This window comes from Acanthopagrus latus, chromosome 24 (assembly GCF_904848185.1).
Source record: "Acanthopagrus latus isolate v.2019 chromosome 24, fAcaLat1.1, whole genome shotgun sequence".
NCBI lineage: Eukaryota > Metazoa > Chordata > Actinopteri > Spariformes > Sparidae > Acanthopagrus > Acanthopagrus latus.
The window spans coordinates 9,353,008-9,380,550 of record NC_051062.1 but is presented as its reverse complement, the minus strand read 5'-3'; the positions used below and the strand labels follow the sequence as shown (position 1 = coordinate 9,380,550).

General features: G+C 41.4%; 2 protein-coding genes across 8 annotated transcripts in view; one reads left to right on the top strand and one right to left on the bottom strand.

Moving 5' to 3' along the window:
• Window positions 1–20,295, bottom strand: part of LOC119015085 (histone deacetylase 4-like) — a 66,016-nt gene extending 45,721 nt beyond the window's left edge. The window contains exons 1-3 of one of the 7 annotated variants that reach the window (XM_037090710.1): window positions 20,186–20,295; window positions 19,842–19,856; window positions 6,476–6,821 (exon numbers count right to left, since the gene is read on the bottom strand). In XM_037090710.1, the coding sequence (XP_036946605.1) occupies window positions 6,476–6,497 (22 nt within the window). In that variant the 5' untranslated portion in view covers window positions 6,498–6,821; window positions 19,842–19,856; window positions 20,186–20,295. Of the gene's footprint in view, window positions 1–8; window positions 28–318; window positions 387–6,475; window positions 6,822–10,109; window positions 12,136–19,841; window positions 19,857–20,185 lie in introns of those variants that run through there. The other 6 variants (XM_037090713.1, XM_037090711.1, XM_037090712.1 and 3 more) reach the window with 6 other exon arrangements.
• An 85-nt stretch (window positions 20,296–20,380) lies between these two features.
• On the top strand, window positions 20,381–24,060 carry LOC119015086 (angio-associated, migratory cell protein). The gene is made up of 11 exons (XM_037090718.1): window positions 20,381–20,688; window positions 20,833–20,964; window positions 21,057–21,176; window positions 21,446–21,585; window positions 21,865–22,009; window positions 22,131–22,214; window positions 22,340–22,455; window positions 22,548–22,642; window positions 22,922–23,012; window positions 23,256–23,410; window positions 23,508–24,060. Exons 1-11 carry the CDS (start codon window positions 20,598–20,600, stop codon window positions 23,581–23,583), a joined length of 1,245 nt encoding a protein of 414 aa, XP_036946613.1. The 5' UTR covers window positions 20,381–20,597; the 3' UTR covers window positions 23,584–24,060.
• Window positions 24,061–27,543: the final 3,483 nt, after the last annotated feature.

The window sequence follows — 27,543 nt, the reverse complement described above, 5'->3', positions numbered from 1 at the left end:
TTACTTACCAACCGCTTACTGGCCTCAGTGTGTGTGTGTGAGTGTGTGTGTGGATGACTCATGTGCAGACCCAGTTTTTGCTCCAGTGTTAGCACTGCAGATATTCCTGGAAAGACTAAGACAAAAACAAATCGTTGCCAGCTTGTGGCATCAACTTCCCTTTTTAATAAGACACTGTAACACCTGAAGGAGCCACCGGAATTATGTAAGGTTTATATCGGTGGAGTTAAAGGATTTACCTCAACAAAAATAATGATTTTTCAGTGCATATAGAGTTTGATTATTTATCAATAGACAAGTAGGCTAAATTGTGCGTACCGTTTTGGCTGTTTTCAGTGAATTAATGCTACAAATCCTCAGGATAAGCCAGGTTCTCGTAACTTCCTTGCAAACTGCTGATTAAAGTAAAGTTAGTCACCAAGTTTGTGTCGACGACCAGGCTCACTTAAGGTGGACTGACCTTTAAGGTGGCGCAGTTACTGTCATTTGTGCGACAAGCCGCTTCTCCAACTACCACATTTTTCCTCAAGAGCTAATCTAAAGCTTTTGTCTATTTCTAGGCAAGAAAAATCGTACCTGGTTGTTGTGTTATAGCCTGAAACCTAAAAATGTGTGCCCTCAGTGTTTTGCCAAATGTCCCCTGGGGAATCAAAAATGGCATCCAATACCAATATTTTTAAGTATTGTATCAAGTTTTAAACATTTCCTGGTGAGTGTTTTTCACATTTAAAAACATATGGTACATATTTTTCTAATACATTTATTTAATTTACTCTCCACACCTTTTTCACTAGCTGCACTGATCAGCCTAACTTTTTCATTTAGCTGCACCCATTAATACATTTTGATTGAATTTCTTAAGACATTATATAACTGTAAATGCAAAGATAAATGTTTTCTTCAAAGAAAATCTTTAGCTGGGTTCATGTGCACGTCACACCATGAAGCCTTGCTGTCATTTGTCTATTTTCTATGTCTGCTTCTCAACTGGCAGTACTTGTTTTTATCATACTTTATATTTGTTCTACTTACTGTGCTTGTTTTGCACCAAAAGTTTTATTCCTTGTATGTGAATACCTACTTTTAATCTTACTTTTAATCAGTGCAATTCATTTGGGTAGTTTTGGTGGCCTAAACAATCTTGTTATTAAGGAAATAAGGTCTCACCTGATAATAATTATTGTAACATCAAGTAAAAGTGTCAGTCTAAAAACTTAGCCTTCACTGCATTTGTAAGATCAATAATAAAGGTTATTGTACCTGTCACAACAAGGAGATAATTAGCAGTTATTGTTTCCATATTGGTTCATCTGTCATAGTTATTGTTCTGGGTGTATGGTACATGTTGTACATGTTCTCTGCTGTCATCTGCACTCATAATGTTTCATTCTCACTCATTTTTTCATCCTTTTGTTGTAACCTTTTCAAGCCGTGATATAAATGATGATTTGAGGGAGAGGATTACCTCTGTTGTCATTACTGTCCTTGCTCTCATAATACTTACACAGACACATGTGGTTTATGTGCTCTCCCTCTTTATCCGACGAGAGGGCAACCCGGGTTGTCACGAGGAACTGATAAGAGAGCTTGGCAAGCGACCACAACCACAGAGGGGCCCCGGAGAATCATGGGAAACAGACATGTCTGACAGCATAATAAAGTTTTTAAAGGTTCAATAAATCAAGACAATCACTAGTTGTGGAAACTATTTCGCTTCCATCCACAAATGTTCAACGGATAATTATGTCAAGCAGTCGGCGCTAGTTCATCATCATGCTTCTGTTTTGAATCTGAGTGTGTTTTTATTCAATGTACTGTCCTCCATTTATAGCCACGACACGTACAACTCATCCTGGCGTTTACAGAAACCACCCCGCTCAACAAAACACGGTCAACACGTTAGCTCATTGCTAAAGCGCAAGTGCAAAACAAATGTTGCTGGCTAACGTGCAACAGCTCTCAGTACACAGAGTAATCACTCTTGTGTAAACACTCCAGACTCTTTGCTGATATGTCTCACAAAAGAAAAAGTCAGATGTGAGGGGCCCTTATCAGCATGACCCCTTTTGTTCTGGGAATTATAAACCCAACAAAGCGTTTTACATTTCACTTTTCTAGGAAGAGATTTGCGGTAAATGATATTTAATCTAAAAATCCCACTGCTGCTGTAATAAAGAAAATGAGTAAGTCCTGGATAAAAATAAAAAAATTAAATAAAGAAAAAAAAAAACATGCGTGCTAGTAAGCTCATTTACAGATTACAAAAATGGCACACAAGCAGGCAGGCACGCACTCGCAAACACCCGCCAGAGCTGCTGCTGCATGAGGGTGAACATAAACACACACACACACACACACACACACACACACACACACTCTCACACACATACACACTCATGGCTTTACTTAGAGGGCTGGTGCATGATTGGAAATAAGTGCAAAGCGAGTGCGGAGAGAAAGTTGGCAGCTTCGGATCGCACTGCAAACATAAGAGCACAACAAAGCCGCGGATCTGAAAGTCTCATTGTTCACCCCGAGAACAAAGCCAATCTTGTTTAATTACTCTCAATATAAAACAGATTCAATTTAGCAGACAGTAGCAGACAACCCTGATGCAACCAGAAGCCGCAGGATCAATTTCCCTCGCATCTCAGTCTCAAGAACAGAGAAATCAAACTGATGCGTCTCTTAAAAGAGAACACATTCCTTCCCCTGCTCTCCTATAAACATCACTGCCATAGCCCGACAAGCACCACAAGGCCAATTTTTCACATTTCATGTCTTTAAATGTCTCTTGGCTGCTTGTTTCTGTCTCTCTCCGCGCTCCAGCATCCAACAAGTGTGTCTCTAAGCTGTCATTCAAACGAGAGAAGCAACACCTCAAATTGACGCCCACACTTGGCAGCACTCAGAGGACCGAGAGCGTCTCCTCTGAAGGCTTTTCAGAGGAAAACGAGACAGTGAGAAACAGCCGCTGCAGGTATGAATTGTTTCCCCTGGACTCAAACAACAGACCGCAGCTATTTTTGTTTTCGGCGAGAGGTGAGTTAGCACAGGTGACGGCGGGCAGATCGTGGGTATCCGTGTTTGGTGCTCTCCTGGGAAGCAAACTGTGAAGATGAGACGTAAAGGAGGGCAGGGTGGGAAATTAAAAAGGGCTAAATCTTATCATATTTTGACAGGAGCTGGTTAGTTTATCTGCTTTATCAGCTGCTGCAGCCGTGGACAGAATGGAGTGAAGTTTCCTGCCTTGGCTGTGTTCAGAGCTGGGCATTGATTCAATATCGCTGTTTGTCTTCATCCAACAGAACTGTATTATGATAAAATAATGATAGAGGCATCATTTGGAGATTAACTTTTGGAAATAAAGCCGTTATTGATTTCGAAAAAAGGCTAAACGAGTCTGCGTGACTGGTTTAATTTCCTATTTAGGGGCTTTTGGCCAATTTTATACGTGGAGTTGTGTTTGTTCATTGTGTCTTTTGAAAGAAGCTATTGATTTGTATTATAGAAAATGTAAGAGCCAGTGTTTTTGGAGCTTTACGTAAACTATAACGTCACATCAATCAACATATATATGTAAACTGATATATTGTGGCAGGATCCTTTACACTTACTACCTTATGATCTGTGATAGCCAAATATAAGACAACATAAAGAATGAAATCACTCTACAGGGCTCCTCTCTGACTTTATACTCAGGTTGTACAGGTGCACCAGCACATAATGTAGGTGTACCCAATGATTCAATTAGTTTTAAACAGGAAAACAGATGCACATAAATTATTTTCTTTGTTTCATTGACAGAACACTCAACAAGAAATTGAAGAGGAAGAAGAGTACTTTTTTTAAAATCTGAACTGCTAAATTCAAGGTACACTGGTGCAACCAATGACAATGTGAAGCCACACTTGATTTTGGGGAAGACTAAAGATGACACAGATGGTTTAATTTCCTTTTTTTTCTCTACAAATCTATGGGAGTCAAAATTCTACTGAAAAACTTCATTCAGGATTAATGCTTGGATAATTTAACATTTTCATTTTCAGCATCGACTTCCAAATGTACTGCTGAGACATAATTATAGCAATCAGTGAAATAAACAATTTCTATTCTCTGACTTGATCATAAAAACTCAAATATGTTCACCAACAGATATCTCATCAAACTACTGTAACACACCTCCTACCATTTTACATGTCACTGTACATCAGTTCGTGTTAATTGCTCTGAAAATAATTTCTTAGGATTAGTTTCATCTTGTCAGTCTTGTCTCCTGTTAACTGTTGAGCTGCACTAATCTGAGGTTGCTCTAACAATATAAAGTGCTTGGCCAGACTTGGTGATGGGGAAAGTGAGTCCATGCTGCATGATTTCTGTAAAGCTGCTCTACCCTGCGTTCCTTGTACTCATGTGCCAGCGATGGAGATGTTGGAGGGCCGAGGGCGCCGGCTGAGGCTGCAGCTCGCTCGTATCTGTCGGGGCCCGGCGGTTACCTCAGCTGTGGTATTTATAGTGCACACGTTCCCAGGTGTACAAAGTAAACAAGGCCGATACTGTCAGGTACCACACCGTCCGGGGCAGGAAGCTAACCTTTTCATCTGCCAGCTGCTCACCGAATAATTCATCATCTCACTAAAACGCAAACGCGACGCTTCTAAACTGAGCTTGATTAGGTGTCAAAGACAAAACGTGGACTCTCTTAATGAGCCCGTGTTATAGACTTTTTCTCTCACCCTCCGGAGCTCATTCATATTGAATCGCGCCAATTAACAGTCATAAGACCAGATTAAAATGTTTTATTGCGTTTTCGTGAGCGGTGATGTGTCTGTGTTCAACATGTTCACATATATCAACACAGCAGAGAGAGCAGCAGAGAGATTTCCCTTAATGTGACCATATTGAGGAGCTAAACTCTCATTACTCCTCACGTGACAGTTACAAATTCGGTTGAAGATTCCCAACGCGTTTCAGCAGCAGTGATGGATGGGTGTTTCTTCAGCACACACAGTGAGAAGATGCTACAACATTTCATCATCGGTCTGCCTCTCTTGAGTTCTTACAGGAAGTTAAACATGATTTTTCTCAACTTAATCTAACATATTTCATCAATATCCTACAATGGGATTTGTGCACAACCACAATTTTATTTGGATCTTTTTGTGCCAACATATCAAGATTTAAAGTTTTAATTTAATAAAATTAGTAAACATCGATGCTCTCCTACATCAAGAAACTCCTGAAAACTTAAAGGATTTACAGAACCTGCATTAGAACATCTGCCTGCATAAATGAGGCAGAAGCTGCGTTTATTTTAAATATTAGTTCCAAATATGTATCAGCCTGTCAGTCTGGCTTATTCAAAGTCCAAGTTTTACATTTGTTTTGTCTGAAAATGGACAAATTTGGCATAACTGTTAAAAAACATCAGTCAAAATGTTATGTTATTGACTGCGAACTCACACAGAAGTTCTATTCTCTCTTTTAAAAAGAAGCACTTGGGTGTTTTAGACTTCCATGTGAGTTTTTTGTCCTCATCAGACCTTTCCTGAGCAAGTAGCAGCCATTTATTTTTAATATTATCCTTGGCGTTTTTCAAAGAAAAACAGGAGTAATCCTATAATTCATTTACTGACCATGTAGATGTGTCCAAAAAAAGTGCAGCAAGTAAATATAAAGGGTATTAAATCATCATCAACTGCTGCCCATTGGAAAGGAAAAAAGAAAAATGATGTGGGTTCCCTTGACGAATCATTGCTGCAGACCTTGATGACATAATCGCATCGACTACAGAGCTCCTCGTTGCCAACTGATACCACTATGACCAATGTAAAGCTGAGAAACTCAACTTAACATACGTTTCTTACACATTATGGATGGGAAAAGCGGTTCAAAAGCTGTTAAACATATCAGAAAACAAATTTTGGCGACCAGCGGCTGTCTAGGTCTTTGAGGGTTATGTAAGTTTTAGCGACTCCAATTATTCACCCACTGTGATGTTTGAAAAAACACGAAACACGAAACAGCGAAAGTGTCCTCTTGGAAGCCCCTATCATAGATAAAACATGACCTCTATGGCCGCCTTCCCATGGTCAAAACATGGTAGAGCGCCCTCTCTTCACTATAAATATATCACAACTTTCTACACGCCTGTGCTCTACCACATATATGTGGTGCTGTTTTATTAGAGTCTGCAGCTGTATAAAAATAACAACTAAAAATCTAACTGTACTATGGATTTCTACATTTGTTTAGTGAAAGGACGATATCATCTGGGTTCATGGATGTATTCTTGGTATTTACTCACAACAGACCAAAAATTACCCCAAAAAAGCTGTTAATCAATCTGCAATAACACAACTTTATCCTGCATGCTGCATCCTGCTGTGTCATAAGTTCGAGTCACGGGAGTAAACCTTCTTGAATTCCATGTTATCACAAAAGGAAACAAGAGGTTTGATGATGATGATCTTACCTTGGTGGCTGTGTGATGTCATCGCTGACAGGTCGGTGTCCGCGCAGTGCGGCAGGTGAGCACCCGGCTAGGCTTGTGTGTTTGGGTGAGTGCAGATGTGATTTACAGAACAGCAATCTGATTGCTGTTATCCTGCCAACACTGTGGATGTCAGGGAGTGTGTGTGCGTGTGCGTGTGTGTGTGTGTGTGTTAGGGCTGATCCAACACTCAGGACGGTCCCTCAAGAATCCCTCAAGGCTGGAAACAGGAAGCAGACGTCCAGTGGCAGCAGCCAATCCCCATGAGGCTTTTGCTTTGTGCTAGTCCAGTCAGAGCGGAAGATCGCTGTCTAGCACCGGTACCAACCTATCAGAGAGGAAGAAAAGGAATGTGTCATTACTTTTCTTTAAAATTATATCTAATTTCTGAACAAATCCAGTTTTCATTTGATTTTTTTTAAAGGTTTATATATACTGTGGATTGGAAACTGCAATCCAAATAAGAAGCATCAATCTTTCAGTGCAGCACATAAACAAGTTGGACTGGTGCTGGCACCAATATTTATCTTTTTGAGCGGAGTCATTCTGTCAGTTTCATTCTGAAAGTTCCCCTACCAGGTACATTCATTCAGGGCTGCCAGCTCGGCTTTCTGTGCCACATCAACCCCTGGCCTCATGTGAACTTCACACAACTGATACCGATTTTCAAATGTGTGAAAAAGGGAGCAGTGATATCAGGATGAGTTGAGTCAGCATCGTGACAGAGAGAGAGAGCTGGATATCCTTATTGATGTCTCACACACACACACAGCTCATTTTCCAGTTATAGTATTGATCTCTGTGACAACTGTTGATTTGTCTTGGATTCCACTTATGGTATACAGCTGATACGATCTGACCATCTGTAACTGTTCCAAGAAGTCAGACAGTTTTATTTTCATCAAATCTTCTTTATTATCAATATTCTTTCCTCATCATGAAGTGAGACTACAGACTGTATATCCACCTCTGTCTGTCTCTTCTTGGTTTTAAAGGCTGCATTACATTAAAGTGATGTCATTTTCTGAACTCACTAGACTGTTCATCCACTTAAGCCCTATACACACTGGACTAATATTACCTGTGGACCTCATGTAATTTGTAATGATTGCGGAGGATGTCTGTGATCTTAATCCCATGCAAATCTGCCATGTCTGTAATTTGTAAAAAACTCCACCACATGTTACCTACTATATTTCCTCCAGGCACAAGAGGTCCTTTGATAATATCAGTCCTGAGAGAATCGGCTTATTGTTGATACGTCCTTGTTTCTTTTTAAACATCTGTTTTCTGTTTTCAGGCAACGGAACAAGGGAGAAATTTGATCGCTGCTCATAATAAGTTTAACAACAGTCAACAGCTGTGCTATGAGATTGACTATATTGACGTTTAAAAGCGCGATGACAGAGAGGGTTAGGAGGAAATAAAGATTGTCATATTCAAGTACAGCCACAAAGCATCTGTTATTTGACTGAAAGAGCTGCTGCGCTTCTGAAACACTGATGTTACACGGAGCGTCGATATCACATTCAGGGGGATAATTTCAGTAAAAAGGACTAAAATATAAATTCAGCTTGTCCCTTGCAAATTTGTGGTGATTATTTCTAAATCTCTTTTCTAAAATTAAAGGTGAAATGTGTGAAACCAAACAAGGAGCATATCACCAGAATAAGCGCTAAGTGCTGTTCACTATCTAAGGCTGTAGTAAGTTGGCTCAGTTAGCTATGCAGCAAGTGGTTTCTCCGTCTTTGACATAATCTTAAAAGTGATATTTCTTCATATACTGATGATAATCTTTTGTTAATTTTGAATGTTTTTAGCTAAAATCTGATGCAGATATTACTTTATTGCACCTTTAACATGAGTAAAATACTTTTAAAAAGGCCAACGCCTAAAATAGAGTATTTATTCAAATGACTCTAACACATTTATTCTAGTTCCAGCACCTTGAAATACATGTCGGGTTTTTAAAAAAAATGTTTTTAAGTGAAATACTGCTGTTGTGCCGATCCAAGACCACCATCTAGTATTCAATATTCAATACAGCCTCAAGTTCGACCTCGCTGTAAACCAATCAGGCAATAAATTGCTTGTCCCAGACATGTTGCTTTTTGACTGGGGCGCTCCAAGATTAAGAAAAATATGGAAAAACTATGATGTATTACTTCCACTGTAGAACCGGGTGGAACCGTTCTGTTTGTCTCATGAACATGTGAATTTTACAGAGCAGAAACCTGCGATTCTTTTTATTTGATTTGCGGATAAATGAGCTCTCCTTTGTTTTTGGAAGCGGCTGATTGGCCCTTTTGCTGTTTCTGGAAATAAATGATTGTTCTTTTTCTTTGTTTTTTTCGGGGAGTAGCCTGAATTCCTCAGGCCTGAAGCAGGAGTGTCAGATGTAATCACGGCTTGAGCCCAGAGCATCAAGTCGACTTCAGCACCGCAGAAAAAGAAGGGGTAAGACTGCCCGAGGGCGAGGTGGATGGGGGGTAGTGTGCATGTTCACGCCCTTGTGTGTGTGTTGGCAGAGGTCTCTGAGGTCCTCTGAAGCGGGATGGATGCGCGGATGTGTGTGTGTGTGTGCACCGAGGGGGGTGGGTCTCAAGACAAGAGGGCCAGACAGTGCTGCCGCGGGACAAATTGCCCCCCCAAAAAAAGTCGGTCACTGCACAACGCACGCACTCTTGCGCTTTGTGATAGAAAAGCTGAAGCAAGGAGGGGCAGGGAGGCGAACGTGTGTGTCACGGGGAGTAGCTGACACTCCGGGGGGGCTTCATGCAACACCATTCTCCCAGGGCATCTCATCTGTCTCGGGAGGGGTATTCATATGTGTGTGTGTGTGTGTGTCCTAGGCCATTGTCCCTAAGAGGAGCTTGCTTGATGCAGGGTGACAGATCTGGGGAGACGAGCCCTGGAGGCCGAGATGAAGAAATAATACAAAAACAGACGGGAACATGGGTTAAAAACAGGAGTTACTGAGGGGAAGAAGTTTGAATCAACATCCAATAAGCTTTAATAATCACACCAGCATGCCACACACACACACAAAAAAGGTGTGTGCACTCAGTTAGCTTCACAGTCTCAAAACTCAAACTCCCTAAACGTATCCGACGACACAATTCACATGTTCTGACTAATATTTCCTGCTCCACAAACCGCTTAAGGACACTTTACAGCTGCACTAATATGCAGCTTTGATGTTGCTTTAACAGCTTCCAACAACCCGTACGCCCCCATTCACAAAAAAAAAAGAAAGAACGAAAGATTGACGCATGCAGAGAATTACCACCGCCCATCCCGAACCATTCACACACACACACACACACTCAAACACACACACTTTACGCAGGGCCTGTGCCTTCGTTTTTACGCATTTATCTCGCCAACAACACGAGTATGAGGCGATAGAGTCTCGCTGGCTGTGTGGATATTGTATTAAAGCCTAAGGCTGGGGCCGTGCACTAAAAATAGCTCAGCAACAATCGGCATAATAAACATCGGCTGTCCAACCACCCCCCTCCTCCTCCTCCTCCTCCTTGTTGCCTACACACTTCCCGCCCGCTACAGCTTCAACAAACCGTATGGAAACGTAAAATAAAAGCGAGATTGTTCCTACCACAAGTCGTGCTTAACTGCAGCCGTGAGATAAACACACAACCCGGGGGAAGCCGAAGCCGAAGCCGGAGCTGAAGCTGGAGCTGGAGCGGAGTGGAAACTTCAGCCGGACATTGTTTTGATGAATCCTGTCTGTGCATCGCATCCCCTGCTGCCTGAATATCAACATCAAAGCGGCGCAGCTCGGCTACACGTTCATCCCGCGAGCACACAAACGCACCAGCAGCTCACCTACACGGGCCCGGAGGAGGCCAGTCGTCCCAACATGTGTCCCGCAGGGGCTTTTTTATTCCTCTCCCATGCTAGACTCCGGTGGTTTTCTCTCTCGGCGCAGGAGGGGGGGGGACGAAGAAATTCATCTCCTGATAGATTCCGCCATACTGGATTTTTGTTACAGCCCCAGCGTCACATGGAGCGCCCCTACTTTTTTTTTTTTTTTTTTGTACCAGGGGCGGGCTCAGCCGGATGAAAATGTGATTATCTGCTAGTGTACAGCGTGGTATCATATGTGTGTGTGAACAGTTTGGCTGTGAGGTTGTAGTTACGGCTGTGTTGTTAATAAGGAAAAAAAAAGTCTATGGGCGTGTCCTGTGTTAAAGGCAGAGGTGGAAGAAGTGCAAGTAGCAGAAACCACAGTGTGTAAATACTCCGTTACAAGTAAAAAACACGTGTTTATAACCAGTAAAGTACAAAAGTATTAGCATCAAAACATACTAAAAGTATCAAAAGTAGAATAATATATTATTACTGTGTTATAATGCATCACTGTAAAGGTGCAATATGTAAGAATGGGCCATCTGTCAGGTTCACACTCAAAACAAGGAGGAGGACATCGCCATAGTAACTGCTAACTGCAGCTTACTAGACCTGCTGCTAGGTAGTTAGCTCGGTTAGCCATGCATCTAGTGGTCCAGACTAGGAGCTCAGAAGCTGCTTCAAAAACATGCTTTACGTACCAAAAGTAGAAGTACTAACTATGCAGAATAATGTACATCACTGTATAATAATACATAAATATACGTCACTTAAAAGGTGCAATATGTAACAACTGGCCACCTGTCAGGTTCATACTCAAAACAAAACCATATGAACCACTAACTTTACTAGAGTTGTTGTAAGCTGGTTAGCTGAGTTAGCAGTTGGTGTAGTGGTCTGAGCACAGAGCTCGGAGCTTGAACCAGGGAAACGTTGGTGCTGACACCACTAACAGGAGGTTAGCAGGTTAGCATGCTAACTTCAGTATATCTCAATACGATGCAACACAATACTTAACGTCTTAAAAATTGCCATTGCTTCATGTTCCGTCAATAACTTTAGTTGCATTTTTAGTAACAACTAAATAACAATACCACAGTGTAAATAATACTCTGTTACAAGTAAAAGTCAAGTATTCAAAATGAGAAAAAAAGTACTAAAACTGCAGAATAATGTATAATAATGCATCATTATCCATTGGCCATTGGTCCATAGGATATCACCATAGTAACTGCTAACTGCTGCTTACTGGAGCTGTGGTTAGCTAGTCAGCTCGGTTAGGAGGTCTGGACTAAGAGCTCAGAACCAGGGGAGTTAGCACAGGAGGCTAGCAGGTTAGCATGCCAGCTATAGTAGGCATCTCTGCAACACAATACATAGATGTCAAAATGTAAAAGATCATGTTAGTTTTCAGTAGTTACAAAAATAACATACCTAAGACTTTTAATTTGTGTGTCTTTTCTATGCAGAAGTTAGTTTACAGTGGCATTATAACAGTTCATGTTTACCATATTGTCAATATTGTAGAGTTAATGTCCTTTACAATAATTACAACAGGCTGTCATTTACAGTTGGCCTGCACATCTAAGTGGTGTATTTCTGCTTTAAGATGGGTTCATCTGCTATGGTGTGTCATTATGACATAGCAGTTTAAGATAGAAAGTTCCTGTAGTTGTCTCTTGAAACAGATTTTGTTCCAATTTCATGCTGTCATCCTCAACGTTATGACAAATGTGCCTACAGTACACTGATAATGCTATTATTTTGTTGAAGTTCTGCTGTCATACCTCTGTAACACCTACTACTCGTTCCTGTAATTCTTTAATAAATATAATAAATAAATATTATATTAATCTATAGATTTTGGCCTAACATGTTTTGCACATTGTGTTATTACAGCATTTGTGTTGTAATTATTAATGATGGAAAGCAATTTGCTGCCTGAAATCTACATCAACATCATTAACCTTCCTTCCATTATTCAACACTTTCCATAGTGGCAAAATGAAACAAGCGTTTTTATCCAATTCTCGCTCACTGCAACATGAAACGCCTTCCGCACTGCCTCCTCTAATCCAATCTGATTTTATTTCCATTACTTTATATTTGATTTTGAGTCTCAGCAGCCACCCACGGGCAAAACTGCGACACCACTGCCTGGTTTAGCTGACTTGATTACTGTAATATGCTAACCAGTTTCTATACAGGCTACATCTGCAGGCGTAGACAGTGTTATTATTCCACGTGCAGGTAGACTATACAGCTCAACTTAGCTCCTGAATGGACCGAGCCAGGAGTAGAAGTGTTTGTAACATGACTAAACTTCATCACTGCCAAGATCTGTTAAGGGTGCCACTCAGAAAAGGAAATAAACTCTGACAAACAGCATTTCACCTTGACCGGAATATTTTTAGTTATAGCTGAAGGGATAATATTACCTTCATTTCTTCAAACCCTTATCTTCCAGGAGTTAAAGGTCAGGTGTGTCAGTATCATTGCAACATCCTTACTCTTCAAAGTAAGATAATCTAAAGGACCTCTTCAAAAACATCACCCATCGTTTTCTAATTGTGTTCTCTATTGATAATATAATTGTGGTTATTGTTACATTAATGTTTTCACACAGATTAACTGTTATTATTGCATTCAGTCAGGTCAAGAACGTCGACTAGTAACACTTGGAATGAAAGAAGCAGAAGAGTTCAACCAATATAGTATTTAATTTAACAGCTCCCAGGCCTTATATATTTAATTAAATACTTTTAACTATATCATTCATATCGTCTGCTGCACAGTCATTTTTATTCTCTGGTTTTATTTGTTTGATTCCATTTCAGCTTATTTCTAGCTTCTATCTATATCATTATTATATCTTTTTTATTTTTTTTTTGTATGTACTCTTAATGGAAACACATACTGACAGGGTTCCTGTGCAATACCTGACTCAATGGGTAGATATTTTTTCCATTTGTTTTGTTTTTATCAAATTAGTCTGGGCACAAACTTTCTGCAGGCAAACCTTAGGCAATGGTAGACGTAGCATTCACTTCATATCCTGGTTGGGAATGATTGTTTTCATCTTGTACCATTATAATACAACTGTAATGTTTTATTCACATAGTGTATAATCCTTTCTTCTGTTACTTCTGTTTTCTCTTTTCCTCTACAGGGAGATTAGAAGATCACAACAATCCCTTGCTCAAGGGCACTCTGGCAGGGTTTCTCGAGCCCTGCTCCTCCTGGTCACTATCACCACTTTTACTACTGTCCAAAGTCCCCTTTTCATTATTTTTTTAACTCATTTCCATCTCTGAGCTGCCCGGGTACAAGTTGAATTTATTAATCGAGGTCGCTCCTCTTTTGGAGTACAGGGGAGGCCCGCTGGGACAGCCGTATCCATAGCAACAGAGGATTATAATTTCTGTGGATGAGCTATGGAGCCTTGGTTACGTAAGGCAGTCAGTCTTGGAGGCATCTCTGATGTTGTTGTGCTTGAGTAAGCTCTTTAAGGCCTGCATGGCTGTATGGCTGCAGACCATCTCCCTCTGTATATACTGTATATAAATACAAACATTACATATATACCTGTGTTTACACGCTTGAAGCCATTTTCATGTTTTTGTGACAACCTGCAAAAACCTGGAAAAAAGACTGATGTAACTTCCAGAGATGGAAGAAGAGGTCAGATCTCTTACTTTTAGTGTAGCGAGGTTACAATATAGGAATACTGTTACCTAAAAGTAAAAGTCACAGATTAAAGATTTTAAAAAAGTAAGAGAACAAAACTGTTAGCATGGAAACAGTTAACTTAAAGTTCTGAAAGTAAACAAAAACCAACTGTAGGTCTACCTGTTATGCAGTATGACTCATTTCTGAATAACATACTGCATATTAAATTATTGAATTGTAACTGTAGATGCAGTATTGTGTACATTTACCCTAACACTTAATATTTTAGTTATTGTTTTAGTGTATACAATATACTGCTGGGTAGCTTGTGAATGTCCACCTGCATGGGGATCAATAAAGTCTTCACTATCTTATACATACACAGCATGTTTTCAGTTGATTATATTTTCTATTTGTATCTGCTGTGACATAAGTTATTAATAAATGCAGCGGGAGTGAAAAGTACAACATTTGCCTCCAAAATCTAGTGGAGTACGAGTAAAAAGCAGAAAAGCAGAAAATGGAACAACTCGATGAGAAAGAGAAGTACCTGAAGATACAGATACGTTGCAAATTGTTAAACAATTTACACAATCTTCTCATCGTATTCAGTAAGACGGACGTCACTGAGACACACACACTCCATACAGATGCACACTCGTTCTGTCACTGAGCACAGATTGGTCTTGGACATCTGCATCTGCATTGTTTGTCTATGGGCTTCTGCTGACGCAGACTCGCATAAAACACTCAAATGTGTGTATACGTGCGTGTGTGAGAGTGAGTGTGTCCAGAGCAGTGATGTCAAAGCAGGGATTAGATTGGCTTATATTGCCCAGAGCAGCACATTCGCAATTCAGTGAACATCGCACTGGGGTTGCCAAATCGCTGATTATGTTAGTTTAACTATTTTGCATCCAGGGGAGTGCTCATCACCTCCTTCCATTTCAGGTTTATAAGTCCTCCTATTTGGAGCGCGATGCCTTTAAAAGCGTCTGTACCAAAGTACCTTACATGGCTCTGGCTAAAAACACAGATCCTGAGTAATGATGTTCCAAAAATACACCATGTTTTTGGCCAGCGGCTGGAAGAGGAGCAGCAATCAGGCTAGAAAGTCAACAGGCGAGCGTGTACGGCCGGCGCAAACTACCGCTCTGCTACCACAGCAGACACATCACACACAGGCTGTGGACCAGACCTCTTGCAGTACACACACAACTGGCTGTTAGTGGTTTGAGAAGGGAAGCCGTCATCTCACCCAACACGGTCCCACATGAGTCAGACGCAGCATGCAGACAAAGCAGGCAGACCTCAGCGTCATAAAGAAGTTTGCTTCGCCAGCAAGAAAGAAAACACTTCTAAACATCTCACAGCGTGTTGGACGGCATGTGATGGAACTGTGCAACAACAGCCTCCAACATTAATCAGCGTTATTAAGCGAATTAAGGTCTTTTCTTGTTCATTTGCATGCCTATATTTAAAAAAAAAAAAAAAAAAACAAGACATAAAATCTTTCCAGGATGCCGTGAAACTGGAGCGTTTAAGAGAGAAAAGAGAGCAAAAGGAGCCATAAAGACTTCTTGTTAAAAAAGAAGCAGAGTCAAGGCTTCTTACAGTCGAGCCAGTTAGTCTAAAACTTTCCATCAAAGCCTCGCTGAGCTGCATGGAGTAATTACCTCTCACACAGCAACAGCTCCCAGGCCTTATTAATGATACTGTTTGTGTGTACGTGTGTGTGTGGGTAAAGGTGCGTGTAGTGCACATGCACACACACAAAAGTAGATGCATATGCCTCCATGTCTTGGTCAGGCAGATGTGTGGTTCCATGTGTGTGTGCCTATAAAGCAACAGCACCCCAGAGTGTCCTGCTTTTCAGACATAAACCAGCTTGCCGGAGTGATAAACCGAGAAATGTTGTTATGACGGGTCGCTCCCGGTCTCTGCTGTTCGGATGACGGCAGAGAGGAGCCCACCCAAAGTGCTGTTCCACGGTGTCTGGGTAAAAATAGGCAGATTCAAGAGACTGAGACAAAACCAAACTGGAATGCACCCAGAGGAAGAAAACCTCCACTAGCGCTGAACAAACCTTCAGTCTGCTGCTGCACCTGAAGACATCATTCCTGTCATCTTTACACACTTTACACTTGCAAATCAACTTCTGTCAGTGTTGTCAAAGTGTAAATTTGACTAAAATTTGAATGAGGTTCAGTATTGTGAAATGCACAGACATTTTTTTACTGGACTACCAAAACAACAATGCAAATGTGCTTCATTACAAGTTTAAGTGCTGCATTCACAATCCTACTGAGGTAAAAATACAGACGTCGCCTGGGATTGGCTAAATGTATGCTAAGTAGCCTAGCTTAAAAAGGTAAAAGTACTTTTTATACAGAAAACTGTACATACAACTTTACAATATTATCTCATCAATATAGAGGCAACATTGTTTGCCTTGTATTGTCTAATGACTCTAGTTTTAGTTGTTTAGCGAGACTGAAGAGCCTACGGTCATGCTAGCAGCTCTGTGACATAATTAGCACTACAATTAGTCAATGTCAGCATGCTCTCATCCTTAGTCACACAGTGACAACGTTTACATGTGGATGTTCAGCAGGTACAGTGTTTTCCACCTTTACACGAAGTCTAGCATGCTAGTTTGCTAACATTTGCTAATTATTGCTACACAAAGTACAACTTACTGAAAACTTTCATTTCTTCCCTCTTGTCTCTCTGTTTACATCCACCTAAATAAATAACATTGTGGAAATGGAAATATTCAAAGTACAAGTGCATCAAAGCTGAACTAAAGTTGGCCTACAGTACCTGATTAAATATACGTTCACAACCAACATCTGTCAACAAAATGAAAAAAAGACAAACTTAGTAACAGAAAGTGGTGAAATGACTTGTTTCTGCTCATGATTTGTGTTTCAGTTGATGTCCTGGTTGCTCAGGGGACTGAATCACATGTTTTCTGAGGTCAAACCAGCTCATGATCTCGGCTGCATATATGGCATTTCCTGTTACTCCTGACTCTACATACAGTCAGAGCCCCTAACTAGGATTAAACTTCTGCATCTGCCCAACTATATTCAACAAGCTGTCGACCTCAGACGTGACCAGTCAAGTTTTATTTTTACTTCTGTGGACATTTCTGAATCTTATTTATTAACCACACTGCCTCGAAGGGCCGCTAAACCTAAAGGAATTCCTTAAGTCAGGGTTTTAGTGTCTCATGACGGTTTAACTGCTGTTTCAAAGGCCTTTTCTTGGAAAATGGTGTCTTCACTTGCCATGTTTTCACATGAATACGAGTTAATCTAATTACAACAAAAAATATCAGCTCTTGGATCGGTATTTCTATCATCCTTCAAAATCAACCTCTACACGGTAGTAAAAATGTCCGCAAGCTTGAGCAATATTCCCAAATTTATCCAGCAATGTCTCTTAAGTTATATGAACAGGGGCTGAATTAAGTCCTTTGCTGGCACGACAGCCAGAAAAACCGACGAAATGCAGAAGTAGATTGATGAAATAAAGAGTCTGTAACCAGCGTCGTAACTAATGTCATCTAACTTTCCAGCGTGAAAGTTCAACGGCCTCTTCCAGCCTTACTCATAACCGAACGGAGAGTTTATAAATCTCTCACTCACTGCAGATTTAAAATGTCTAAATAACGTACACCCTGATGTTTCCACATCTCACCACATCATGAGGTGGTTGTATTTTTCCAGGGAAGGCTTGAAATGGAGGGCCTGGGCAGCCAGTAAAACTTCTTTGGGCATGCAGTGCCTGAGCCCTGCCAGGAGCATATAGCAAGAGACATAAAACCCCAAAAACCTGAAGTAGACAAACTGTGTTAAGTGTTCATAAAATATCCCTGGCGAGGGAACTTTTGATGGCAAGATTAAGGAAGAGAGGGGAGCTCCTTTGAAAATGGATTACGGCTCTGCTGCTAATGTTATTCCTGTGGTTTACTGCAGTCTCACAAATATCCTTAAATACGAGCTTAGAAACTTTGTCATCACATTCCCTCCTGCACAAGGGGGTCAGAGGTCAGGCTCGGCATACCCGAGGTTGGCAGGGATTCATTCTGGAAACATTTTTGGCTTGATTTCCTGGAGGTGACTGGTAAGACTCTCAGTTTTAGAAAAACCTTCTTTCTTCCTCTTCCTCCTCAGATAGATTAACTCTCTTTAACAGTGTTTTATGAATGTCCAGCAGTTTTGTAAAAAGTACCCAAAAGTCAGTCTTGAGTAAAAGTAAAGTTACTGTATTAAGATTTAACTTCGGTAGCAGTGAAAGTTACCCATACGAAGAGTATTTGAGGAAACGTCCTTAAACCTTTTCTAGCAATAAATGTACTCAAGTATCAAAAGTAATAATGTTTTATCTGATTGCTAATGAAATTAATTAATTTAAAAATGTGCTGTTTGCTCCGATTGTTGTGTTTGCTGCATTCTCCTTAACAGCTTATGTAGATGGGGATTCAAAATTAAAAAAACTACCAAAAAAAATCATTAAATGTTTCTGCTCAGCTCCTCTGGTGTAGTCCAAGTCTCTGGAAGCTCCCAAATTGACAAAAAAAATGTTATTTACACCCCAAATCTTCCCTGGAGCTGCTAAGATAAAAGCATTAATAACCCCTCTGTCAGAGGTGGGTGTAGGAGCTTGACTGAACGTTGAAGGGGTAAATAACTTCTTTTCAAATTAATCTGGGATCTGGGGGGTTTTCAGAGACTTGTATTACACTGGAGGATCTGTATTGAGTCATTGTATGTTTAGTTCCAGTTGTTTTTGAGCCAAGTCTCCATCTACTTCAGCCGTTTTGGAGAATTCTGTAACACAAAAGCTGTAAATCTCCAGGAAGGTTTTGTGGACTATGACACTTCACCTGACTTTCCATCAACGTGGGAATATTAGATAATGTCTGAAAACAGAAATACCTCCATCAGTTTTTCACTTCAACTTATGCCATCTCAACTTAATGCCATTAAGTATGAGTGTCTTAGCTCTATGTGCAACATCTATGCCCTGCAGTGGCTTCAAAAATTCCCACAATGGAATGAAGATGGACAGCGTCAATAGCATGCACGCATTGCCTCATACTTGCTCCAGTAATAACAGCTGTCTAAATAACAGTTTTGTGACAGAATGATGATGATTTCAAGTGTCTGAACTCTCAAGTTACTACTCAACACAGCGAAGGCCACTGATTGTTAATAAAAATAGATTCCTTTCCTTGGAGGAGCAGCATAATCACATTGTAAGAGGCAGGAACGGTATCATAATGAGACTGAAAAGGGACATATTATTACCATCACACACAATGAGGAACTATTCACAGTGACATTTTTAAGAGTGAGTGTCTGGCGAAGAAAATTTTGCACATGCAAGGACTTTTGCTTCCTGGGCCAGAAACAGCTCAAAAATAGAAGCTGTGGGCAAAAAATAATCATTATCTTCATGATGCTGTTGATAATGGTGATATTATCCTTACTAGGAGATGTGGGAGCACTTTTCTTATCCAACAATGAGTTCTCGAGGACAGTTACAGATACAGAGAACAAAAGAAACAGGACTTAAGGGGAAAAGGCCATTTCAAATCAACTGAGGCAAATACCGTTCACTAATAGAAGAAAATATTAAGGATATACACATACAAAATTAGCAAGCAATATTACACTGGTAGATAAAGCCAATATTAGCCGATTTAAACAAACTTAGCAAAAATGTTACATTATTAGGACAGATACTGTAGTTTAACACATCTGCTTCTCTCCTTTAAAAGATTAAAAATAATACTTACTGTCGCCTTAATTTCCTGTCAAACACACAGACAAGTAACATTAGCTTATTATCTCTTCACTGAGCCTAGCTCTTTTATTTACTTCATATAATTATAGACATTGTTCTGTAAGCTATGCGTAAAATAAAAAGCAAACAAAAATTATTACAGATAATACATTAAAATACATTATACTAACATTTTAAAGCAAAATAAGCCGTGAACAACCTGTATTGTGGTGGAAGTAGCAGCTATCATGCTAAAAGAAGCAGTCTGTTGACCTCGAAAACCACTTTTTTCCAGAAAAAACGTAAAAACAGATACGTTTTATGTTCATTCCAATATCAAAGGGAATAATAACTCACCAAATGTGTCGAAACATCCTTATAAACGAGCTCCAGATATTAAAACATGCTCCAACCTCAGCCAGTACTCTCCGAGTGGCGCCGCTCAAGCTACTTTGTGCGACGCCGCCATCTTGTGGCGAAAAAGCAACACGACATCCATGGTGCGCCCATTTACCTACGTCATCATCACGCGTCTGTCTCTCCAGTCACAGCAACGTGAGAAAAACATGGGGAGACAGTTTGACATTTAACAACTGTGTATCTACATTCATACGACACTAAATGTGAAGTACGCGAGTGAAAGTGTACGTTTGACTCACGTAAGAACTCCGTGAGCTGCTAAAAGTGAGGTAGCCTAAAGTCAGGTTAGCTAGCTTCACTCGGACGGTTACTTTTCAGCTGTTTTACTAGCTTTTAGCCTGCTAACAGCATGGATAACACGGAGCAGGACGCGATTGAACTCCACGGAGATGAGGAAATTGTTGAAGTCATCGACCTGGACGATACGGAGCCTGGTCCTGGTGGGTAGAAAACTGTTTACAAGTAGCTTTTGACAACTCTAACCATGCCTGTGACATTCTGTGTTAGGCTAGATTATTGTTTTTGTTAGCTGGAATGAGACTTAAAAGCTAAATGACACTTCCATATTTTTCTCTCACTGTCAGATGATCTGGCCGATGACTTGGGGGACGTTGACTTCGAAGACGCTGGAAACGCGGATGATGAAGGCTGGGAGACAGAGGACGAGATGGAGGCAGAGCAGGATGACAGCGAGCTCACCTTCTCCAAACACTCTGGTAGCAACCTTACCTTGGGTTTATTGTGATCTTGTGATCAGGCTGATTCAGTCTGTTAAACCTTTACTTTTCTTTTCCCTTCCTCTGTCCAGGCTCAGTGTTCTGTGTGAGTCTGGATCCTGCCACGAACAGCATGGCGGTGACAGGAGGAGAGGATGACAAGGCGTATGTCTGGAGGTTGAGCGATGGAGAAGTTCTGCTGGAGTGCTCGGGTGAGTGTTGAGGGCTGGTTATACAGACGTTCAAGAGGCAATGTATTGAGACATGAGAGGAAGATATATATCAGATTCTTTGCAGATTCAGATTATTCAATCTCAGTAAACTCTGACTTGTGAGGTGTATCGATCAGTGTTTAATAGAAGGTGACTTGTTCATGTGCAGTTAGGCAGCCAGGACATAAACAGTGTTGTGTTTCTCTGCTTTTAGCTGAGACAAATTTAAAAAGAGATCTTCAAAGGTATGTTTTCCTTTGCCCCCACAGGTCACAAAGACTCTGTGACGTGCGCCGTGTTCAGCCACGACTCGTCCCTGGTGGCGACGGGTGACATGAGCGGCTTGATTAAAGCGTGGAAAGTGGAAACCAAAGAGGAGATCTGGTCGTTTGAAGTGGGAGATCTGGAGGTATGAGAGAGAGTGTGATCCAGAAACGCTGCCTCGGCCCGACTGTGTATTTGTGTGTCTGTTTAGTTTGTGCATCTGTAAGCACTTGTGTGAAGTCTTTTACTGGGGCTGAAGGAATTTATTAGGAGAGGACAGCCGCTCGCGCTGAGAATTTGTGGTCTTGCGGAGGAAGTGAGTGATCACACATGCACCCCTTCCCTCAACCGCGACCGCTGAGTTGCCCTTTAGCAAGGCACAGCAGCTATTAAATCACGGTTGTCTGCCTTGCTTCCTCCTCAGTGGTTGGAGTGGCATCCCTGCGCGCCGGTGCTGCTGGCGGGGACAGACGACGGTAATGTGTGGATGTGGAAGATCCCGTCGGGGGACTGTAAAACCTTCCAGAGCTCCGCGTGCCAGGCCACCAGCGGCAAAGTCCTCCCTGATGGTGAGGAAAAAAGATGCCTTGCAGGATTTAAAAGCACAGTTTAAAAACCATGCAGCTGTATTTAAAATGCCGGCGAACACAAAGAAATGTATTTATCGTATTAATTTAAATGTTTCTCCAGGTAAACGGGCTGTCGTGGGTTATGAAGATGGAACAGTACGCGTGTGGGATCTGAAGCAGGGAAACGCCGTCTATGTCATTAAAGGTGAGTCTGGCCGCTTTATCCTGCTGTCACAGCTGCATTTTTGTTATCTAGGTGACTTATAATTTGTGATTTGTTTACAGTATAAAATGCATGACTGTTTCATGAATGGTCTGTTTGTTCAACAGGTCAGGACGGCCACCAGGGGGCGCTTACCACCCTGGCGTGCAACAAGGACGGCTCCCTGGTGCTGACGGGGTCAGTGGACGGTTGCGCCAAGCTCATCAACACCGCCACGGGCAAGGTGGGTGTGAGAGTGATGGAAGAAAAGATGGAGAAGAGGGTTTGTTTGTAGGATAAATTGTTCTTTACAGCGTCCGATCTCTGTGTTTACAGGTGGTGGGATCGTTCTCTGTGGACGGAGGCAAAGCCAAAGCATCAAAAGACGACGAAGAAACCAACTCCGTGGAGTCTGTGGGGTTCTGCAACACGTAAGTTGTAACAAATACACTTAAACACAAGCACACAAAGTAATTAGACCAGTAGTGCAGCTGGAAGAAGATGAAATAAGATATCAGACAACTTTATAATAACTACCGGATATCTACCCACTCCATTATTCCAGTATCTGAAATACATTAATCCAGAAAATAATTGTCACATTCATTGATAATAAAGAAAGTCACTAGTTGCAGCCTGATTTCAGACTTACTGAGGATCAAAGCTCTTTATAAATTTTCCTCTTTGTTCCGTCATTCTTCTCCTTCCAGTCTTCCTCTCATAGCTGTGGCGTACCTGGAGGGAACTCTGGCTATATACGACCTCTCCACACAGGTCCTGAGGCACAGGTGTCAACATGAGGTCAGCTCCCCGTGCATAACCACTACAGATTCTCACTTGTCTTGACTTTCCATAACATACGGAGGCTTTGCAGTTAGATCACAGATCTCCCAGGAGGCACCTCTGGTACCACCAGGGAGGTCCAGTTGAGTCGTTGTGGCTCGTGTGCTGATTTTAGACCAACTTGGAAACAAGTTGTAACTGATATTGTGATGGTTAGCTAATTGGCTAACATACCTAAATTCCCTGTCTGTGTTCCTCCAGGCCGGCATCGTTCACCTGCAGTGGGAAGAGTCTTCTTCTGTGGTGTCCACCTGCTGCTTAGACGGAGCACTGCGCTTGTGGGACGCTCGTACTGGCAGCATGGTGTCCGAGTACCGCGGCCACACCGCAGAGATCCTCGACTTCACCATCAACAGGTACCACTTTGATACAGTCATCGCTCTCTCTCAGTCTTCAATGTTTCGTCAGTCACTGAGGAATGTTGATTTCCTTCTTGACGTCATCCTCTTTCAGGGAAGCATCCGTCGCTGTCACCGCTTCCGGAGACAACCAGGCGAAAGTCTTCTGCCTACAGAGACCAGATCGGTAAAGAGAGTCAAGAGAAGAGAAGAGGAAATATTCCAGGAGGAACAGCAGAGACTTTTCATGATCAGACTTTTTACTTCTCCAACACCGGAGAATGTTTTCCCTTCTCCTCAGGATTTTTAAAACATTGTGTTCCGGCACCATCTTGTATGTCCGGAGTTTCACCTCTTGATTCTGTAGAACAAGCTGTTTCTTCTAAGTGTGCTCTTGTCCAAGAATCTGAGAGAGTAAACAGAGTTTCACAGAGTGATACATTACAGTCCTTCTCCTTTGACATCCCTTTTTAATGTTCGAAATGTTTTAGAGATAACACAAGTACGAATAGAGGAATTCATTATAATTTTTCCCGCAATTGGAGTTTTTTTTTTTTTTATTCATGTGTGTGGTCTTCCAGGTCTCAGACGGATCAGTCAGGAATTATCTCGCCAACTCAAGTGTAAATACCAAATAATAAATAGTATACCTCCTTCTGGTTCACCGAGGACCGTGTCATTCATGACTAATGTCCACCCCGACCACTTAAAACACTTGAACCTCATCTGCATCCGAGGACATCGTTTATACTTGCGTCTATTTTTGTCCACGTGCATCGGTTTGGATTGAACCAAGCTGCTGAGGACAAAAGTCATTCTGCTGGGTCACGGCGACATGTTGCATCATGAGAAGAAGACGCAATTAACTGTAAAATCTTTTCTGAATTCAAGTGGGCTCTCTGCGTGTTTAGACTACCATCCAACTGAGCTTTTTACTGTGGTCCCTTTTTATTTATTTGATCAGATTTTGGGGTATAGAGGAGGAGGTGAGTCAGTACGCAGACGACACGACCCTTAAGGAGGAGGATCTCAAGCAGTGACAGCAGTTTGGATCTGATTGTTATAAATGATAAATAATACAATGAGTAGATCAGTTCATGTTGAGGTGAATAGGAGGACAGTAGTTTGATCTGTCCCCTGCTGTGGTTTGCGTCAGACTCTTGTAACATGTAGATGCAAATTTTGCTCCAAGTCCACAAGTCCGTTAAACATATGGACGGGCTTCTACACAACACAGAAGCTCAGCAGAGCTCCTTTAAGAGCAACTTATTTACTGATGTTGAATTGCGCATGTGTGTTATGGTGACCTACAGGGGCCTCACCACATAACTGCAACCATCTGCCCTGTCCACCCTTTTTTTTTTTTTTTTTTTTTTAGTGTCCCACTTTCAGAAAACACGTGAAAAGGCTCCAGTTATCTGTGAAACAAAACGTGAGCCTGACTGAATGCACAGCTCTGTCTAGCAGCTATGCTTTCTATGAAATACGTAGATGCTGTGTTGTGAACACTGCACAAAAATAGAGCAATTATGAGACTTTACTGCCCTCGCAATCAGGAAATGCATCAGCTCACCGGCCACTTTGTCGCTTGTTGCCATGTCCGTGCTTTAATATAGGCCAAGCAGCTGGTCGTAAGTGTGGCTGAGTGTTTGCCGATGTAGCGTACGTTTGTTAAAGAATGACATCCGAGGCCGAAATCTGCTCTTTTCCTCACTCCATTGTTGTTCTCGCCGCTTGACTTCATAAACACCAGCATCCTGTGCACAAGTGCTTCTTCCTCCTACCTGGACATGCATAACTCACCCAGGCAGGAAATCAACCGGCATGCTCGAACATGTTTGTTCGCTTTTTTGCAGGCAGCGTGACACTGTCGTTGCGTCAGTTCAGGACAGAAGATGAAGCACAAAATAAAATAACACCTGCCAAGTGTGGCGTTCAGGTAGCGGCAGCATATTTTCCTCATTTGTCACAGCAGTGTGTTTGGCCTCAAAGGTCAGCCTGTGTGCAGACAAAGGCGAGGAGTGGCCTAAAGGATTATCACCTTCGGCCCTTGATGGGGGGCCCCCGAGCCTGATCCATTAAACCGCGGCTCATATTCTCCGAGCGCTGCTGTGCTGATAGAACAGATGCCCAACAAGCAGAGAGAGAGAGAGAGAGGGAGAGAGAGAGAGAGAGAGGTGCAGGTGCCAAGGTAAACATGTCAGGAGGACGAGGAGGCAAACGCATTAAAAATACATCTGGTTGAGAAAAAATCGACACAGGGAGAAAACATGTTTAAGCAAGAGACCAGGGTAACAACAGAGATCCAGTCGGTACTTAAGTGACTGATATATCATTTTTAAGTAGGAAATGTACCTGTCACTTAACAGAAATGGCTAACTGAGCTAATTAGCCAGCAGCAGGTTAATTTCTTTCTTTCTTTTTTATCAATTTGTGGTGTTTTTTTTCGCTCACTTTCTGGCCTATTTAAGGAAAAAGACCCAGATCTTCTGAAAAAATAAATGAACAAACAGACAAAAATGAATGGCTGACTGAGCTAATTAGCTAATGGCAGCTAATGGTGTAGCCCTATTTTGTCTCCGTTTTTCCTTGACATGTAGCTTTCAGCTCACTTTATTGCCTGTTTAAGGAAAAAAAGATTTAGATACTCTGAAATAACAATAACAAAAAACCCTTACAAAAACTAACCACGGCCAGCAGAGATAACAACCTTGTGGCAGCCAAAGATAGCTATCGCAAATACAGTGAGCAGCATTTAGCGGTTATGCCTCCCCCATATTTTTGGAGTTATCATTGAATTCTGGCCTTATTTTGCAGATTTCATCTCTACCTTGGGGTGGTTTCCTCACTTTTGTCATGGAAAACATAAGTGTATATATATATATATATATATATATATATATATATATATATATATATATATATATGGTGTCACAGATTTTAGCGAGCGTTAGCTAACATGACGAGACAGTTTTGAGCTTCTTTGCTTGCAGATGTCTGTAAATGACTGAATGTAATAATAATAACCTTAATTAATCATATCACATTACATTTTTCCACTGTTTATAGAGAAAAACAAGATTATCCCACATCATTCTAGATATCGTGTTAAGTAAGGCGTTCCAGGAAAGCCCAGATGCTCTTCTCCTTATTATTGTTCGGATGTTGTGCTTTCGTGTCCGGCTTGTCTTCCCTGTGTAGTGTCTTCCCAGATGTTCCCCGGCGCAGGAACATTTCTGTTTAAAACCATTATCTGACTGGAGCTCGTCCATCTCCACCAGCTCCACGTCTGCTCCGTGCTATCAGGCAAAAGGAGTCTTACGTGTTTGGCCAACAAAACAGGTCGCCGCTGGCTTTCCATCCAGCGCTGTGTTTAAATGTGAGGTGCGTCTGACAGCTGTTATGAATTCAGACGTACACACTGTTGTATGTATATGTTTTAAATTGGTCATGGGCCAAAACAAAAAAAAGGGGAGCAAATACATCTTAGCATTTGTTTTGACCTTACACACAGTACGGCTGCTCCTGACGTGCTTTACACCAAATGACAAAGTGATTGGGTCAGAAAATGATATAAACGCAGCTTAACCTTACGCGAAAGGTGGCTTCACTTAGTAAACACCTAACTGGATTTAAAGAAATGGACATTTTGAGAATAACATAAGCTTATTCACTGTCTCTGCTGAGAGTGTTAGCCTGCCGCTGCGCTGCGCAGCCACAGTAAGCCGCCGATAAAAGTTTCTGGATCCGTCCCTTTATTTAAGTTGATAGGGGTCTATTCTGGGACAAGAGCCATCCTCTGTTAAGGTTTCATGAAAATCTGTCCAGTAGTTTTTGTGTAATCAGGCTGACAAACCAACCAACCATGCATGTTTATACTTTTACTTCCAGGCCTATTTCATTCATTGCTGTTGGAAAAAAAAGAGGTATATCCCCCACTTCCTCAAAACTACAGACCTACACCAAACTCCCTCTCCTGTCCCCATTTCTTTAGAATTAAGTTTCTTCACAGCTTTTAAATAATCTGGAAAACTGAGTTTTAAGCTACAAATGCTAAAAACGTATGCGTGAGCTTCACAGAGGACCGTGAGACTTTCATGGATGTGTATCAAAAGAAAAAAAAAACATATTAACAGATGGATGTTTTTTCC

Coding starts and splice junctions, on each gene's coding strand:
- LOC119015086 (XM_037090718.1), top strand. CDS start 20,598: ATGGATAACACGGAGCAGGACGCGATTGAACTCCACGGAGATGAGGAA. Junction 22,215..22,339: donor CGCCGTCTATGTCATTAAAG/GTGAGTCTGGCC, acceptor TTTGTTCAACAG/GTCAGGACGGCCACCAGGGG. Junction 22,456..22,547: donor TCAACACCGCCACGGGCAAG/GTGGGTGTGAGA, acceptor CTGTGTTTACAG/GTGGTGGGATCGTTCTCTGT.